The sequence below is a fragment of the Talpa europaea genome (assembly GCF_964194135.1).
Source record: "Talpa europaea genome assembly, chromosome: 2".
Classification (NCBI taxonomy): domain Eukaryota; kingdom Metazoa; phylum Chordata; class Mammalia; order Eulipotyphla; family Talpidae; genus Talpa; species Talpa europaea.
In genome coordinates, this window is record NC_140068.1 from 86394192 (window position 1) to 86413530 (window position 19339).

The 19339-nt window shown below is 42.6% G+C and overlaps 1 protein-coding gene across 4 annotated transcripts in view; it reads right to left on the reverse strand.

Moving 5' to 3' along the window:
• Positions 1-19339, reverse strand: part of RUNX2 (RUNX family transcription factor 2) — a gene marked incomplete at both ends in the record, with an annotated part of 210434 nt that overhangs the window by 106701 nt on the left and 84394 nt on the right. For 2 of the 4 annotated variants that reach the window (XM_084227833.1, XM_084227834.1), the window contains 2 exons: positions 4288-4444; positions 12930-13282. In XM_084227833.1, the coding sequence (XP_084083959.1) occupies positions 4288-4444; positions 12930-13282 (510 nt within the window). Of the gene's footprint in view, positions 1-4287; positions 4445-12929; positions 13299-19339 lie in introns of those variants that run through there. The other 2 variants (XM_084227836.1, XM_084227835.1) reach the window with 1 other exon arrangement.

Genomic DNA, 19339 nt, shown 5'->3' on the forward strand with positions numbered 1-19339 from the left:
CTTGTATAAATAAAAAAAACTCTTAAAAAAAAAAGTTGATTTAGGGCCTCCCTGGTGGCGCAGCGGTTGAGCGCTGGGTTGCGAAGCTGCCCGCGGCCTCTGCCGCGCCGGTTCGATCCCCGGCTGCTCCCCGGCCACTGGAGGAGGGTCCCACATGGCGCGCAGACCTCTCCTGCCGCCCGCTGCTCCCCTCAGCAGTGTACTTCGGGCCTTCTGCCTGCTCTGCTCCCCGCTCTGGCTCTGGTGAATTCTCTCACCCTCCCACGCTTCTGACTGTACCCAGTGCTTGTATAAATAAATGAATGCATAAATAAATAAATTAAAAAAAAGTTGATTTATATTAAAAAGATGCCATTTAGCCAAGATTGATCCCAGAGCCAAGACTGCATTTCTAACAGTGGCTCCAAAGGCGCGCTTAGAAGACAGCTATCATCCAAGCACCCATCCTAACAAATCAGGGGTGTCTATCTCTCAATTGTCCTTAATGTCATAAATAACCTGCCAAAGATTCTGCCCATTCATTATCTAAACTGGTTCTGAGAATATTCCTAGGATATTCTTTAAATATCACCTAGGATATTTAAAGTTATCAATGCTTCTCCTAAATGTAGAGAAACACTTCATGAAGGAACAAAGCCAATTATAAAATTAACTCTATGGTATAAAAAGCATCTAAATGTTCAAAGCAGCAGTAGTTTTCAATAGAGTTCTTTTTCAAAAGAGATAGGTTTGGGGAAAGGAAACAAATATTTAAGCATAACGATGGTCTCCTACAATCAAATCCCAGGAAATCAATATGTAGTTTAAACAACTAAAACAAAAATCAAGGAGTTGCCTTCTATTTCTTATTGCCCCTTCAGAAGAAACGTGAATATAAAGTTCAGGAAGCCTCCAGAAACTACTACCCAACTAGGTAATTGGTTCTTTAACTTATAATAATGATCCATTTCCTAAATCAAATGATTTTGTGGGCATTCACTATTTCCTCATATAAAAACTTTATCCAGCTTTGATTTTTATCATTTTCCGTAAGCGATAAAAATGGAGGCTCCTATTTAAAAATGCTGGTTCTTAGGAAGCCAGGAGTCATTAAACAACTGTATCATCCATGGCTTTATCTGAGAACTAGTTCTGGAACATGTCCTCAAATCATGAATTTTCTAATATAACAGAAACTGTCATTAAAAGACAATTCCAGGGCCTCCCCTGGTGGCACAGCGGTTGAGCGCTGGGCTACCAAGCTGCCTGCAGTCTCTGCAGTGCCGGTTCGATCCCCAGCTGCCAGCGAGGGTCCCACATGGCGTGCAGACCTCTGCTGCCGTGCCCGCTGCTCCCCTCAGCCGTGTATTTCATCAGTCTGCCTGTTCTGTTCCCTGCTCTGGCTCTGGTGAATTCTCTCACTGCGCTTCTGACTGTACCCAGTGCTTGTATAAATAAATAAATAAATCTTTAACAAAAAAAAAAAAAAGACAATTCCAACTCAGCCTGAGGGGCTGTCAGGAATATTCAGGGAGGGAAGACTATAAGCAGGAATTTGTACCATGCCCTATACACTATAGGTACTTAAAAATATTTATAAATTAAAAGCAGCGTGTTCGATGTCAAAAGCGGGAAGCACACCAAGAAAACTCAAGGACCAAAGTCATTTTAAACACTTCTTCAAAATATAAAGGAGAAAAAAAAAGTTAAAACCACACGCCACCCATAACTTAATGCACGTTTCATTGATGTTCTACTTTTACTGCAAAACATTTCCTTAAGACACACTCATCAGATGACACCAATGCCAAAGTCCTGATGTGGCTCCATTATAGATCTGAAACGGTTTTTCAATTTCTGATAGTTTATATTTCTACCAGAGAAAAGAAGGAGTATAACATTCCAGGAACTTTGGTGTTTTTTTATTTTTGAATGCTACTGAAAAAAGAAAATTTAAGTAGCTGGTGGGGGGGGGGAGTGCAATGGTAACAGCGTGTTTGATACAGACTTAATCACTGAAGAGAAATGTAGAAGTTGTGAAAACCAAAGAGGAAGCTGGAAAGCGGGTCAGGTACACAGGCAGGTTAAAAGGTTTCCTGACACTGAAAAACTGACCCTTATTTCATCAGAGTGATATCTCTTATCAGTGCTGTCTTTTTTTTTCCTCTTCATTTCAGTTTGATACTACCATTTCCTTTCACAAAATGTTAATGTAGTGATACTAAAATCTATTATTAGTGATAAATCAATTTTGCTTTCTCTCTCTACCCGCTCCCCCTCACCCCCAATCTAAGTCTCGAAGACAAGTCTGGACCAATTTCTCCATCCTGCCTCTGGCAGCAGACTGTAGCATTTCAGATCCTCCACCAAGTCCCGGCTGCTTCAAAGGAAAAATCCTACTTTCTTCAGTTAAGATCATAAGAAATATAGGGGGAGGGGGTCAGCTCTGTTTGGACATAATTACACTTCATCAAAAGAAGCTTTCTTCATCTTCCATGCGTGAAAAGTCTGCAAGCAGTTAAGTCTGTCTTTTTTTTTTTTTAAATATAAAAATTGCTATTTGGGAAACCAGCCAAAACTCAGAAAGCCAATATAGTAAAACAGTGCACACCCTTTGTTTCTCTTTGAAGTTTCTAAAATAAATATGTTGAGGGTTTACAAAGTACACTATCACTTTGCCATAGTTTCTACTCAAATTGATCAGAGAAAAGTTATACAGCATCTCTATAATACAAATGCAAGATAAATGAAAACACTAGCTTGAACCTGTAAAGTAAAATAAAGTATAGCTTCAAACTTTTAAAAATGAAATTCATTACTCAAGTTAAAAAAAAAGTAATAGTACATAAGAAGATTCAATTCAGAGCATACAGGTAAATCTTCATGTTCAGATATTTCTTCTTACCAGAAAAATAGAAGCTTTAATTGTACAATGGACCTGCAGCAGAGGCTGAGAGGGATGAGGGGGAGAGGGAACGGATGAATATATACACATACACACTTCACACCTAATCATTCAATAGTGAGATTAGGATGTGTCTTTTTTTTTTCTTTTAATGAAAGTAAACTAAAACCTGATGCAGAGATAACCCCTTTAGTTTTGATTCCATCAGAGGCTCTGAGCCTCACTTTATTTCAAACCACCTTTCAGTGACAGTATCTCATTAGCATGCATCATTTTTTTTAAATAAAAAAGTACAACTTCTTGGCCCTGTTCCTAGAAAGTAAACTAAAACTACTCGTCGGAAACAGCCTTGCTTGAATTTCCCTTATCAAGTTTTTACAATGGCAATAATTTGACATCTGATCCAAACTAAAGAGCAATTATTAGACATGGTTTAAAAATTGATACTTCTCATTTCCTAATTCAAACTTGGGTTGAAGTAATTCCGTGGGTTCTATAATTTATTTCACCTTGGTCCTAGTGGACTATTTTTCTCTCTTTCTTATGGAATACTTAAAATAATAGATTCAACAAATAAATAAATGAACATCATACTTACAATGGATGACTATTAACAGACTCTCTATAGAATAAGTAAATAAAACCCAAAATATTAGTATCCTTACAGGCTGCTTTTTAAAATACTAACCCCCTTTATGAAATAGCTGTGACACCCTAAAAAGAAATATTTTCTATTTTGTGTGATCTTTTAAGGAATTCTAATATTTGTTTATGGATCCAGATGGCAGAACCCCTTAAGTACTGTGGAAATTGAGTCCCAATCATTCATCTGTGTAGGCAGCTCTCTATAGTCACTCTAACATAAGTAATACATTATTCACTTAGTCAAATGAAAAGTCTTCTGTAAAAGACTATGATTTTTAAATAGATTCTAATTATGAGTAAATCAAATCAGATTTACACAGAGGTAATGTATAATAAATGACAAGCATTGTGCTAGTTATCCTTGTAACAACTGAGAGCAAAATTGCTATCATCAGGAAATTGATCCAATGTATTCAGTTATCTTTCCCCTTTTGCCACTCAATTTTCTCAGTTATTTCACTCCTCATAATTGAGAATTTGAGCTTTCAATTTGTTCGCTCTACCTTACATGCTCACATCCAGCAAAATCAGGAGTTAGTCCTTCTGAAAGCACTGAATCTTCAATTTCACTTTTGAAAAATGAAAGAGGAGTGAGTACTCAGAAAAACACTCAACTTCATCTGGATGCCTTTAAATAAAATTTTCAGTTATTCTATGAGTAAAAGAAGGTGCTGGTCTGTATAAAGACTAGCCTACTTGTCCATCAGAGGATCTTAACGTGTTTATTCCATTATCATTATTAAAAGTCAGAGACCTACCTCGTCCACTCCGGCCCACAAATCTCAGATCGTTGAACCTTGCTACTTGGTTTTTCATAACAGCAGAGGCATTTCGGAGCTCAGCAGAATAATTTTCATCGTTACCCGCCATGACAGTAACCACAGTCCCATCTGGTACCTCTCCGAGGGCTACCACCTACATAAAACAGGAAACACAGCAGCAATAATGGCATATCAGAAAAGCTTAAAAACTGAGAATACAGTTTCATTGTGAGTGATGTGTCTTATCAGGACTTGGTACTCTAGTCCAATAATGGTAGACAGGAATGAGGCATCTGCATATGGATTGAGATGCCACTTCAAACAGACCAATGTTTCAGGGTCCACCCATTTCAAAGGCAGGCAAAAGTTTCCTTCATTTGTTGTTGGATTCTTCACAGAGTACATGTACATTTTTATTAAATCCCCATGTTAGGTTGTCCATAAGAATTATGCCACAGAAAGAAGGCTGATGTCCCATCTGCAGATTGCATTGTACACATTAAGGCACCGCCTGTCTGCAGCCGGGGCGCCCTGAGGTGTGGTCTCATCAGGATCACAGGCTAAAAAAGAGAAAGTCTGGTCAGCTCCATGGGAGAAGATGATTAGGTGAAACCTTGCTGACTATACAGAAGCCTAAATAGGATATGATACCCAAGACTACATTTCATCTCCTTACTTGGGGTTCAATATTCAGTTTTTAATTTAAGAATATTTACTGAATATCCACTCTGCAGTGGGACCCAGGGGGATATACAAGTCCATCAAAAGCTTAAAGTCTAGGTAAAAAAGGACTGAAAATTGTCGATGACCAATAATCAGTATGCTGACAAGTGGTACAGACAGAAAATACACCCTTAGTCAAACTACTACCCTGTCTTGGAATGGCAAATTTGCCTCCTTAATCTTCAACAACTGAGGATGACTGACTCAGTCAAGTAAGGGCCCAGGATAATTAGTCTTTGAGGCTAATAAACATTTTCACTGCTCCAAGGATAGGGATTACACTTTTAACTAGGGTTGTTTAACATGCAAATGGGTACTTGTGATTAACATGCAGCCTGGTAAAGGAAAGTCAATACAGGGGCTTCACTGCCACATATAACCAACCCATTACCAAAACCCTTCCCTTCAATAACATTCCTTTCTCTCCAGCTTGCACAATTCTATATTCAGAATATTACCATCTCTTCCTCACTCAGTTTCCTGATGCTCACGTGGTCACTGAGCAGTGCCTAGTAGTTAGAGTAGCCCACTACTTTCTGACATTAACACCCATGTATGCTTGCTGTCCTGGCAAATATCCTACTCTTCCTTCCACATCTAGTGCTACTCCCACCCCTATCAAGATTTCCATAAGGCAAACCTAAGCATTTAATTCCATGTTCCCATTACAGTTTGTGCATACTCTCATTAAAACAGATTTCCTATCCTGTGATGAAACAGACACCGTCACTATAATTTGGGGCTGAATATCCCCCACCCATGAGCCTTACCCTAACAATCCACCATCGCAACCTCTGCTCCAGCAGAAAACAACCAAACAAAAAAACTTGTCAATTTTTTTTCCAGCTTTATATTGTTTTTTCTTAGGCTGTTTCTCGCCTCAATTCTTTTCTTTAGCACTTTCTTGTTCAGATTAAAATCACAAAGTTTTCCTGAAATGATAGAAACCATTTCCACAGAATCCACTCCATATTTCAATGTACATATGTCAGTGATCTGCCTGCCCCTTTGGATATGCCAGCCCAAAGCTGTGTGGCCAGGACTCCAGGTAATATTATACTGGAGACTACATAAGAGAAGGGCCTTTCATCTATCTCTTCACCACTAGTTACCCAGTTCCCAAAACAGTGTCCAGCACACAGTAAGTGCTTAACAAGTATTCTTGAAATAAATAAATAAATAAATAAATAAATAAATAAATAAATAAATAAACAAGCACCACTTCCCACAGCTCCCCAAATGCCTCCAGCTAAAATTCTGAAAAACCAGCAGTCATCATGGTGCCCTTGCTCCAGACTAGTCTTTGCCAACTTTTTCTGACCCTGGGGAGAGGAAATCCAGGTGAGTATCCCCACCCAATTATATGGTTATTCCATTCAATGTGAGAAGTCTCCTAGATCAAAGATGACTCCCTTGTGAATATAACTTCCTCTCTGCACACTTGATCTAGTGCCTCAAGAGGCAACTAATCTAGGTAATGCTAGATTTAGAAAGTGATGTGCTTTCAAATTCACCATGACCCAAAAGTGAATATTTGAAAATATTGAAATAATTGACTATGTTTGCCAGTATTGCTCTGAATATTTGACCTTTTTTACACTCAGCATATTGTGTTTTAAGACCTGCTGAGTGGCTTTCTGTGTCAAAGTAAATATGGAATTTAATAGTAAAAACATTGATGAACGCAAGAAAAATTATACTGCTTAGAAGAGAACGAATGCACAAAAATTCAAGGGCCCTCACTTTTTTCCCCACCTCTGTTGCATCTGCTATGCCTTCCCAGAAGGAACTGCATCTCCAGGACCACAGTTTTCAAATATAAACTAGAAATAATTTTTTAAGTCTATAAAATGTTGAAGATATTATATAACTATACAGGGTAATTGCAGTGATGTACTTTTTGTAAAACAAGGAGGTTAACTTCTGTTTCTTGTCTTCTGGGTGCTAAACATAGACTGTGACTTATAAACATCCTTAAAAGGTTCAATTGAATATGTAATTCTTCACTTCATGTTTTGAGATGGTTTTAAGTGTTGCTGAGGGGTAACGGATGACTGCCGATGGGTTCTCTCCAGTCTGACTAAATTTCAGGGAAAAAGTAAAGAAAGCTATCCCATTATAAAAATTTCAAGAGTTCTGGGACATTATTATTTTACTGAATATTTTTAACATAATGGATTTCTTTTTAGCTAGAAGAAAAGGAAAATTGATTCAATATGGGAAAATATGAAAGAAAAGATCCCTAAGAGTGAAATACATAAATCCATTTTACTTTTCTTAAGCAGCCTAATAATGGCCATATTAAATATCCTCATGTTTTACGTATTACACTTAATAACAAAACAAGTAGGTAATCACAAATTGTATAGGTCTTCTAGGAGGCTTAAAACCCGATCTGGAAAAAAAAAAATGCTAACTAATAAGGTATAACGACAACTTTTCCTGTTATAGCTGAACTATATTTCAATGGGCAAATAAATTATTTCTTTTTCTGCTATTCACCCTACCAAACAGATTGCTTAATGTTTTTTCTGAGGGAGAAAAAAAAAAAAAGCAGGGATAGTATTGTATTTGACTACATATCAATCAGAAGAGTAATTACATGTTTGAAGCTTTAAATAAAAAAAAAGTAGATCTCTGACTAAAAAAGGTTCCCTTGGAAATTCTCAACTGTGTTTATCTAAGAGAAAAACAGAAGAATCAAGAAATTTTTACACATGTCATCTGTACCAAACCCAAGCAATGGAAAACATTTGAAGAGGCAGAGAACAATCAAAAATTGCTTTTACTAGTTAGGAATAAGCACGCATTAATATTTGTTTCCATAGAATTCCAACACAAATGTTTGTTCTGCAAAAAAATAATTTGTGATGAACTCTTTAACATTTATATTTAAAATAGTAAACCTACAAATTCAAACACTTCATGGGAAAGAGGGAAGTAAATTCATATCCTGACATTTCAGAAAACAGAAAGAAGTTCCTTTATTCAGCACACCTCACTATAATTAGCATTTAAATCTCATGCTATGGAGCTTGTACGAAATAAAGTAAAAGGATACTGAATTTTAGAAATGCTTTTGAAATTCTGTATGAGATTCCTTATAACTAAATGTGTACTCTAAGAGAGGAGAATTAACTTGGACCCTTAAAATTGTTTTTATGGTCTTATTGTGAGAAAATTAAAATTCCCCATGACATTTCCATTGACAGAGTTGAATCTAATCTGATCTATTACTTTTACAGACCAATATTATTTGGCATATTGTACTTGCAGAAAAATTGAAATATGGGTATTTTTCCAGATAGAATATGATCAAATCTTTCTTTGCAGTAAAAAGAGAGATAAAGGGGTAACTGCAAAAAAAGGAAAAATTTTATTCCTATGGAAATTATTTTAAAATAACCTTAAAGGAACGATCAAAGAGTTCCACAAATAGTATAGTAATTTTTAGAATTTAACCTAGAATTTAGGAAGACCCACTTAAATTGTAGAACTATAGAAAAAAAATACAATATAAAACATTTTATAATTTTTAAAGTATATGTCAAAGAGAAATTGATGGTATTTAGTTCAATTTAACTGGGGAATGTAACATGTTTCAAGCTGATTTAGATCAACTAACAATGGTTATATCCTTTAGCATCTGGAATTTTGAAATGATACAAACAGCAATGTCAAAGGGGAAAAAATAATGAAAGATATCATATCATGCCTATTTTCAAATGTTTTCTAAGAAATTTTCAGGATTTATTTTCTATCTAAAATTATTGATTTCCATTATTTCACAGTAAGTTTTACATAAATAAATCCTAAAATTTTTATTGCATTTAGTGGTATAATGCAAAAACTTATGTCTTCATCATTTGGGCTCCATTGTGATTTACATTAATTTTGCCTAACAATGTATATTTTTTAAACAGGTTTAATAACTTGTTTTCCTTTCTTTGGGTATAGTGAAATATAAAAAGATACAAACATAAAATCTGATTATTAAATATGTAAGGAAAATGCAATTTACTAGTGTCAAATATTTATTAGTTGCATACTTGTTTTTGAAGACAAAAATGGCCAGTGATGTTGAAAAAATTATTTTCAAATAGAAATTACTTCATCATTGTGAAACCTTACTTATGACAAATACTGAAAGGTATCATTAAATATACAAAATTAACTATGAGTAATAGATTATATATCTTAAAATGTGTTTTCTTTCTTTAGCACTGCCAGAAAAACATACGATGTTGGTAAATATACGGTCCAGTGTTCTCTAACTTAAGCAGTGCAATAGTTTTGCACTACTTTTAGTTTTAAAATATACATCTGGACTTAAAATTTCTACATAGTGTTTCAGCTTGATGCTATTTAAAGCAACCAAGTTATGAATCCTGAGCACCAGGCTTCATGGTGGAAATGCTGACAGACCCCCTAACTCTATGGGTGCTACTGGATGCAGGGTTGACATGCTCTCACCACTGTTCTACCTGATCATTAATGAACTAACTTGGCAAACTGCTGTATGTCACCAGAATTATCTAGGACAGAAAGGGTCCTAACTATTTTAAGCTTTCGGTGAGTTACAGCTGAGAGAAATGGTAAAAATATATGTATTTCCATTTCCTTGACACCTGGGAGGACTGAACATTTCAAAACTGCAGATCTTTGTTAAAAATACAATGTTAATAAGCAACGCCACTTATTTTAAAGTATACCAGTTTATGCAATTTTTATATGCTGAGTATAAAGGAATTAAGTATCCTTGTCCAATCCCAAAACAAGGGAAGATGAGCACCACCAATACATTACATACATCTTGATATCATCCAATATCATTTTGATGCACTATGTTAAATCAGCATATCAAAACTCAATCTATGGAATTCATTTCTGGTTCTCTCACAGTGCAGAGCAGAGCTCAGTGTCACAGACATTTGGGCTCAATAAATAATTATTGTATTGATTTAACTATCAGACCTCTCAACGATTACATTCTCTCTCTGTTTTTAAATGTATTTCCCTATCTACTACATACCTAACAACACTGTAATTTACTTTGTATACAGCTCTCAAAATGCTAGCCAAACTGCTGTCGCCACTTTTAAAATCGAGGCTTCTTCATATTCTTTCTTCATTGCAGATGTATTTGATTATGTTGCAAGAACTAAGAAAGTCTGCTGTTTTGGGAGCTTTTATCTCAAAAGTAAGGTAAAGAGAAATGTTCCTACTACATTCAAATGAAAACAATAAAGACTGTTGTCAAAATATGATGTTCCAAGTATCTACACATCATTTTTAGCAGAGATAAAACTTCTATATTGAGTGGGTCTTTATTTTACTGGCTATTTGAATTTTGTTAAACACAGGTAGGGGAGTGGGCAAATGACAAGTCAAGTTTTAGGTTAACTCGAGTCATTATTCAATTGATATTAAAAGTTCAATTTAATGAGGTCATGTGTTACCTATGGCTTTTGTTTGCTGGTTTTAAAGTAAACAACAATACCTATTATTAATAGCAAAGAAAGCAATTTATTTTCAAACAAACTTTTTAAAAATGTAGTAGTAAGAAAACCTAAATAGAACCAGAATATCTAAGAATAGCTCAAACTAAATGGTGTTCTATCTTTATGCCAAAACATCCTTTCTACCCAAAATACTTATACTCAAAATTAATTCAGCATCATAACTGTAAGAGCCAGTTACACCTTAAACACATCTAAGGGGAACAAATCGTGTATCTAATATCAAACAGCTAAATGACATCTTTCAAAATGCATTTTCATATATCCTGATTTGTAGCACCTAGTGTGTTTTATTTGTTATTTCATCACCCTGGTTTTTTGTTTGTGTGGTTATTTGCTGGGGGTTGGGGCGGGGTGTAGGGATGCGGAGATTGGTAAAAACAAATTTCCAATCTCACATAAACCTAATTAGAAAATTCTGGACCTTTGAAGAATGAACACTGTAAAAGAGATCTCTTGCATGAAAATTGAAGTGTCTACACATATATGAATTTTTCACATTTCAAGGAAGGAAGAAAACATCAACCTACAAAATGGGTGGTTTACAAAAAGAGAAATGTGACGGTTAAAAAGAAAAAACATTTCTTGAGCCAACTACAAAATGAAACTTGCCCCAGAATGCAACATCCCCTTTCCACAACAATTCATTCTGATTTCTGTTCTGATATAAGACCGAGCAAGATAACCAGCTCTAATTGACCTGGACTCCCCTCTCTTTCCACCCCACCCACACACGGAATCTGAATTGGTGCGTGGGGGGGAGGGGTGATCAACAACTGGGAACCGCCAGTGGGTCCGTGGGAGTTTGGCCCCAGGGTCCACAATGAAGGAGTTGGCACGATTCCTTCCTTTTTTTCTTACCCCAGGGCCTTGCTTGCCCTGCTCTCCATAGATCCCATAACCCAGGGGATCCACCTTCATGAGTTCAGAGGCCAGACCCGGCCGGAAGCATCTTTCCAGAGTGCTGGGGTCCCTGTCAGGCTCACCGCCCCCTCCATGCCCCGCGCCCAGCCCCGCCAGGGAAGACGGCCCGGGAAACCATCTCCCCATCACTTAGGCTCAGTATCTGCCCCGGGGCTCCGCGTCTCCCCCTGGCGAGGTCTGCGCGGGGAAGTCCCGGTGCTGTTTAGGAGGCTCACGAGAGGGCCCCGACCTGCCCCCTCAGCGCGCCCTGCCCATGCCCCTGCCCCTGCCCGCGCCTCGCCCGCGGACACCGTCCCTCAGACTAACGGGCCGGGCGCGCGGAGGAGGCCGCGGGGCGCGCGCCCACACCCCAGGGGTCACTCCGTTTGCGCCCAGGTCACGGGCCCTCGCTTCCCACCACTCTTCAGAAGCAGGAAAGACCTTTGGGGTTTAATTCCTTCAAAAGCAGTAAGACCAATCCGCAACACTTCACCTCAGTTTTCAAGGTGGGCGAACCGAAGGCGTTTCACAGGTTCCCCCCGTCCCTCCCAGACCCCGCGCGGCGAGGCGCCCGGTCCCGGCCGCAGAGACCTCGCGAGCTCCCGCCTCCCGTCTGGGCCCGCGCCTCCCGCGATCCAGAGTCCAGACCCCGGCACTCCCGGGCCCCGGGGCTCCCCTGCGGCGGGCGCGCCACAGCCCCGCCTTCCTCCCGATAACGGAAACTGGCCCGGGTCTGCCAGCCGACCCTACGCCCCCGCTTCTCTACCCGCCAGCGCTCCGCGAGTCCCCCATCTGGCCAGGGACCCTCTCGGACCCTCACCACAAATGCAGCCCACGCGCCGCGGCGGGCACCCGGCGCCCCGCCCCGGACTTGAACGCCCCGCATGGCACCCCACAAACCCCGGCCCCCGCGCCTGGGAGGGGTCGGGGCTGCCAGGCTCCCGCGGGTCAGAGAAGGGGGCGCGCAGAAGGGCGGAGGGCACGCGCGTGCGGAATCCCGGGGAGGCGCGGCGCCGGCAGCCCGCGGAGAGGGGCCCGCCCGGAGGCGGGCGAGGGGGACGCGGGCGTCCCGGGGCGGAAAGCCGGGGGTCCTGGCCTCTGGGGAGCGGGGACGGGCTGGCGCAGATCAGAGTGGCGGCGTCAGGACTGGGCACCTGGAGTCCGGGGTGGGGGCGGGGAGGCGGCCGAGAGGAGTGGGTTCGCGCGCGGCCGGGGAGGCTCGCGGGGCGATGACCCGGTCAAGGGGACAGGGCTGAGGGGGTGGCTGCAGGCACAGGTGGGACAGGAGCTGCGCGAGGTCGCTGGGCTGAGCACGCGAGGGCCCCCGAGAGGGAGGGTCGGGGGTCTCTCGCGTCGGGACCGCCTCGGGAGGAGGTCTCGGAGGCCGGCGGGGCCCGGGCCGCGGCCACGCGGAGACCCCGCGGGAAGGTCCCGCGGCGCCGGGCCGGGGCCGGGGCCGGGGCCGGGGCCGGGGGGGCGGCCGCAGCGTCTTACCTTGAAGGCCACGGGCAGGGTCTTGTTGCAGCGCCAGTGCGAGGGCAGCACAGAGCACAGGAAGTTGGGGCTGTCGGTGCGGACGAGTTCGGCCGGGTGGTCGGCGATGATCTCCACCATCGTGCGGTTGTCGTGCGGCGGCCGCAACCGGGGCACAGCGGCCACCGCAGCCGCTGCCGCTGCGGCCGCCGCGGCCGCCTCCTGCTGCTGCTGCTGCTGCTGCTGTTGCTGCTGCTGTTGCTGCTGCTGCTGCTGCTGCTGCTGTTGCGCAGCCACCACCGGGCTCACGTCGCTCATCTTGCCGGGCTGCAGGCTGCTGGAGGGGGGGCTGAAGCGCCGGCTGGTGCTCGGATCTACGGGAATACGCATCACAACAGCCACAAGTTAGCGAAGTGGCCGGGGGAGGGGGAGGAGGGTGGAAATGAGGGGCGAGGAGGAGGAAATTGGGGGGGTGGAGGCGAGACGGGGGAAAGAGGACGGAGGTGATGGGGCTGCAGAGGTGAGAAATCAAGTTCGGTGCAGCCGACTGCCGGGCGGAGTCTGACGGAGCCAGCGGTGGCTTTGCGGAGCAGACGGGTCGGCGGGTGGGAAGACCCTGGAGGCTCAGGTCCTGGCGCAAGACTTTGGAACACCCGGGGTGCCGGCTACGGACGGACGCGGAGATGTGTTTGGCCGGGGGCTTCAGCTTGCAGCTTAGAGGAGGGTCCCTTGGGGCACCACGTCCTGGGTGCGCTGGCGCCCCCGCCCAGTTCGAGTCCAGCGCTGGCGCGGAGTGGGTTCGGCAGGCCAGCCGCGGGGCCCGCGCAGCAGCGCGCTGCCAGCCCCCGCCGCGCCGCGCCGCGCCGCGCGCAGCTCCCCGGCTGCAGGCGTCCGCGCCACTGCCCGCCCGCGCCGCTCCCCCCGCGCCGGCTGCGCGCTCGGATTCCTCCCCCGGCCGGCAGCTGCCGGCCCGGCTCCCCGGCTCCGCGCCTTCCTCTCCCTTCTCTTCTGGCCCGCTCACCGCCTCCTCCTAGCATCCACTCCCTCCTGCTATTTGCAAAGCTCCCCTGACCCTCGCGCTTCGAGGTGCCAGGAGGTAAGTCGCGGGCAGCGGGTCTCCAGCCTGCGAATCGCAGCCGCTGCCGCCGCCCGCCGGCCGCGAGAAGGAGCCCCGGACGCCGAGCGAGCGCAGCTCCCGCAGCCTGGAGAGGCGGCCCTGTCCTCTCGCTTCTCCCCGCTCCCCCCAGGACGGGGAGCCCCCTTTCAGCAGGTCGGAGTTGAAGCGGAGACGCCAGAGAGCCGCGGGCGTCTGTCGTTATTTTTCGTTGTAACTTCAGGAGAGGAAGAAGGAAAATTCTTGAGTGTCTGTGCTGACTTCTCAGCTCGCTTCTCCCTTCCCCCACCCCGTCCCTCCCCCCTCCACCTCTGCAAAGAGGCTCCTGGGGGGAAAAGATTTTGCAGGGTTTGGGTGTTTTTTGTCATAAGTGACACCAAAAATGGGGGGGGGCACTTGTCAAAATACTTTTTAGAAACTCAAATGGGTGACTGAACGCTTTTTCTCCTATATCAAACGTTGTTCTTAGAGAACAAGAGTGAGTTTTGAGGTTTTTTTTTTTTTTTAAAGACTAGAAAACTGTCGGTTTGATTAAAATACGTTGCAAAAATCCTTACTGGGAAAAAAAACAGCAGTTTTCCATGAATGTCAATCTTTTATTACATATTCTGCATCTAAAAACAAATCTAATGTCTTAGCTTTCTTCTCCACCACTCCCTGAGCAAAAAAAAAAAATAAAAAATAAAAATACCAAATAAAATATTCAAAATGTTTCAATGGCTATTTATTTATGTATTTATTTCCCAGTATGGGTTTTTTAAAAAAGCGACTTTGGATCCCCCAAAAAGTTGTGGTTGAGAGGATGAAGGAGCGCGGAAAAAAAGCGGCAGTTTTACCTAAAATGTGGTTTTTGGAGGCTGGGATTTCTAATGATTAGGTTTTTGTGGTTTATATAGACACGACTCTGGCGAAGGCGATCATTACGCTGATGAGAGTCAGGAGCACGTGGGTGTCTCCGACCAGCCTCAAAACCCGAGCCTTCAAAACAAATAAAACAATGTGCGGCGCCCGCAGAAGCCGGGAAATCCGCTTGAGGCCATTGCACCCCTAAGAAGGGGGCACTGGAACGTTTCCCCTCCGCGCTGTGTACTGCTAACGTGCCTTCCTTGCTGTCAAACTCTCTAAACCGTCCAAAACTCGAAAACGTGTCTGCAAACGATTCATCAGTTGCCAAAGTTTCAGATTCCTGACGCGGTAGCTGACACTAATAAGCGATTTTATAAAATAAATGAAAAATTAGAAGGCCTCCCCTTGGAGTATTAAGAAAGATAGTTGAGTCATCACTCCCCCCCCACCCCATCTTATTTAAAGCAATTCACGTACCCATTAATTGGCGTTTTTTACTGCTCAGCGCAAACGCCTCTCATCCTGGGAGCGACCTGCCACGACCCTCCCTCTCGGTTTTTAAAACTTTGCTTCCACTCGCAGAGCGGGCGTGGGGAGCTGCGCCTTTGAAGGGGCCTGGAATGACTTGGAGAGTGGGCGGCAGCAGAAGAGGGGACTTGTCGCCTGCCACCAACTCGAAAGTCCATGTTAGGGGCTAAATGAACTTGGAGGGGTGTGGTTATAAGATTTGAGGACCAGCATTGCCTTCCAAAAAGATGCGCGGGGGACAGAGGGGCTTTCAAACGCGGGTGCACAGGCCGAAAGGAGGAGCGAGGGGTGCCTAGGCGTGCGCAGTGGTGGGGGTAAGAATGGGGTTCTGGGGACACTGCCCTGTCCTTACTCTTTGGGGTTGTTTTGTTGTTTGTTTGTTTTTTCAGCTACTCTTTCTCCGTTCATCACTCCAAGCCTCCCTCATCAGTCTTTCCGATTACCAATTTTCTCTTCTCCCCCAAATTCGCCCATATAGGCGGGTGTCCTCGCCGCGCCCCTGTTGCCTCCTCGGCCTTCCCACCGCGACGCCGGGAAGCTTTTAGCAGCACCCGTTAAGACCCTCCCTAATCCTCGCCCCGGGGCCTCCCGGCCTCTGGGCCCGGCACCGCCGGCTTGGGAGACCCCCACTGATCTACCCGAACTCGCCGCGCGGCGACGAGCTGAGCTGTCTCCTGCGCTTGAGATTTTTAATTATCTTTTCGGTCACAGGGGAGAGCTCTAACCCCGGGCACCGGCGCGCCGCGTGCGCGCACAGGGTCGAATCTTCCCGAGCCGCCGGCTGCTGCCCGCGAAGAGAAGCCAGGCTTCGTCTTCCAAAAAGAGAGAGACTGCATCCATTACTGTCCTACCTGATAAACCCACTCGCCAGCACCCGGCACACTCTGGCACATGCATCCACTGACACCCATGAATACACGTCCACAATGTGCAAGCACAACCACGGATTCCCCCACCACCTCAATTATTATTATTTTTTTTTTTGGTCTTTTTTTTTTTTTTTTGGTCTTCTATTTGGGCGCGCTGGACCTCTGTCTAACAAAGATCTCTGACTTGTTTTGTTTTTTAAGGTGTGGGGGGCAGCAAAGAAGGGGAGAAGTTACAGGAAGTGAATTGTTTCTGTGACCAAAAGATGGTAGAAATTGAGTAACTACCACAGTAGGTGATATGCTGCCATTTCTGGGGTTGTCCTCCTGCAGGAAAGTCCACAGAACAGGGAACTCCCAGATTTTTTGAAGAGGCTGAGTAACAGTCAATATTTCAAATAAGGGCAACCAGACGGTTTTGGTTTTTGGTTTTGTTTTTGTTTTTGTTTTTTTTAAATGAAAAATTTTAAGCAGTTTAAACTTAAGTAATTTTCTCAGGGACTTTTTCTTTCTCCATCTCTGTTTTGCACTTTCTTTGTTTTACTCGGTGGATAGCAAAATATACAGGCCTGTATGGTTGGATGCCTTAACTGGGGGAGTGGGGCAGTTAAAGGTGATTTAATCAATGGTGAATTATTTATTTTAATTAACCATATCCGGTAATTCAGCTTTAATGGCCTTCCTTGGGCATCTTCCCCTCCATTTCACATTTCAATGAAACTAATATAAGCAGCTCTTGGAAGTTACTAGTCTTGGATCCCTTAAAATATCCTACAGTTATTTATAATGTGGAAATGAAATTTTCCACTGAATACCCTAACAACGTTTCAGGTATCTGGCAGAGCCGATTTTCGGTCTCCTTTCAAAAATATCCTCTTGCTAAACATTCACACTTTCAACTGAAACTGACTGAGCCTGGAACTGATGTTATCTTGGCTCGAGGCATAATATTTAAAGGAAGAAAACATTTTTACAGACCCCTACACCGAACCTCTCCTGGAAATAGTAGGCACATAGGAAAATCATGAAAATTTACATTTGTGTATTTTTATGCTATAGTTTGTATGACCTCATTCTTAGGTTTAGGTTTTTTTTTTTCCTAGCCCCAAATGTGCAAACAGCCCACTAGAGTCCTCTTCAGAAGAATCTGCCTTTTCTGTTATCTGCTATGGCATTGAAAATATATACATTTTTCTGAAAATGTGGCTACTCTAGGTGATAAAGCATAGTTTCCCTTCCATGTCCTTTAACATTTAATATAGCTATTGGTGATGATACCTGGCAATCCTAACTTTCTAGACAAAATGAAATGTGAAAATATCCAGTTATTTATCTAGTCAACAAAAGGAATTCCTCAAACTGGACACAGAATCCATACTTCCTTCCCTCAGGTTTCATCTTCTAACCCCTACACATTGTTTTATACATACTGTTTTTTTATATAGGGCCTTTTTCACCTTTCATCTGTGAAATATCTGGATGAAAAGTAAAAATCACTAAAAATGTTAAAATAATTTCAATGGACCAACTAACTAATAAAGTGGGACAAATTTACAAATGTGCAATGGAAAATCATGAACGTATTAATGATCCCTAACATTTTTAATTTGTTGTAGAAGAAACCTTTCTAAATAGAACCACCTTTAGAGTTTTCCTTTGGACTGTGATTGAGTGAAAGTTATCCAGCCCTGGGAGACGTAGCACTGCTGCTAAACCAGCTAGACCATACTCTAGACCATAGGCCAAATCTGGCTTGTTGTCTATTTTCGTATGACCTACAAGTTAAGAATGGATTTTGAAGTAATTGAAAATTGTAAAGAATAATAATATTCATGATGCATGAAAATGATATGAAATTCAATTTTCAGTCTCCATAGTTTTATTGGAACACAGCTATGTTCATTTGATTCTGTACTGTCTGTAGCTGCCTTCACCTATAATAGCAGAATCATGTAGTTATGACAAAGATTGTATGCCCTGAAAAAGTCTGAAATATTTGATATGTGATTTTTACAGGAAAAAAAATTCAAATTCTTCCCCTAAAATAAAAGGGATATAGAATGGGAACATGAGATAGCAGAAGGGAGTAGATGATAAAGAAAATACTGGAATGGAGTGTGGGTAAAGAGCCCAGATTAGTTTTTCTAAGGGAAAAATGCATCTTTTAACTTATTTTCTGAATAAAATGTAAATCAAGTAGACTTGTTTTTCACTGAAAAATTCTGGATGTGACAAGACAGTGAGAAAAGAACAAGAAGTTTGTCGTTTTCCAAGAGCTTAAAAACAATCATCTTATACATCTCTATCAACATCTTCTGTTTTCCTTATTGGGATTATGTATAAATGAGAATAGAAGAAAGGAACTATCACGTAGTCTGAACATGAAAATAAAATAGGTAAGGCTTTAATAAGTTTAGTCCATCTGTTTGACAGATGATTACACTACAAACACAAATGAGCTTACCAAAAATTTTTGGTATACAATATTTTCACAAGTCCTAGATAAAGTTTTAAGACAGCTAACTCAGTAACTTAAATGATGCCAAAGCTTTCTGACATTTTTCCATTTTAATTTCTTGTACAGTTAAATACTGTCTGATTTGTCTTAAGCTCAGGCAATTTTTCCCTTTGTCAATGGACCTATAATAATTTGCATGGCTGTAAGAAGAGATGAAATGGGTGTATTGGAGAGCTTAGCATCATAAACCTTTCCTTGTTCTAGTTAGTGTTCCCAAGGGCCAGTTTTAGGCACTTATAAGAGGCATTGTCGTAAAAGACTGACTCTCCCCAGATGATCTTTTAGAACCACATTGATGGAGCACCTGTCTAATTGCGCTTTAGGAATGCATGGCATCGACTAAAGTGCCATTCATTTGACTAAAATACCAACTTACTAAATGACACCCTCGTTACCTGAAGAGACCAGTGTAGTTTCTAAAAAGGGTCTAATTTATTACCCAAGAATCAGAGAAATAACACTAATTTTCCCAAATCAGGCCGTTGGTCTTTTGGTATTGGCAACTTTCCTGTGGTGGTGGCAGTGACCTTTGAGAAGTAGTGGAATATTTATACATAAA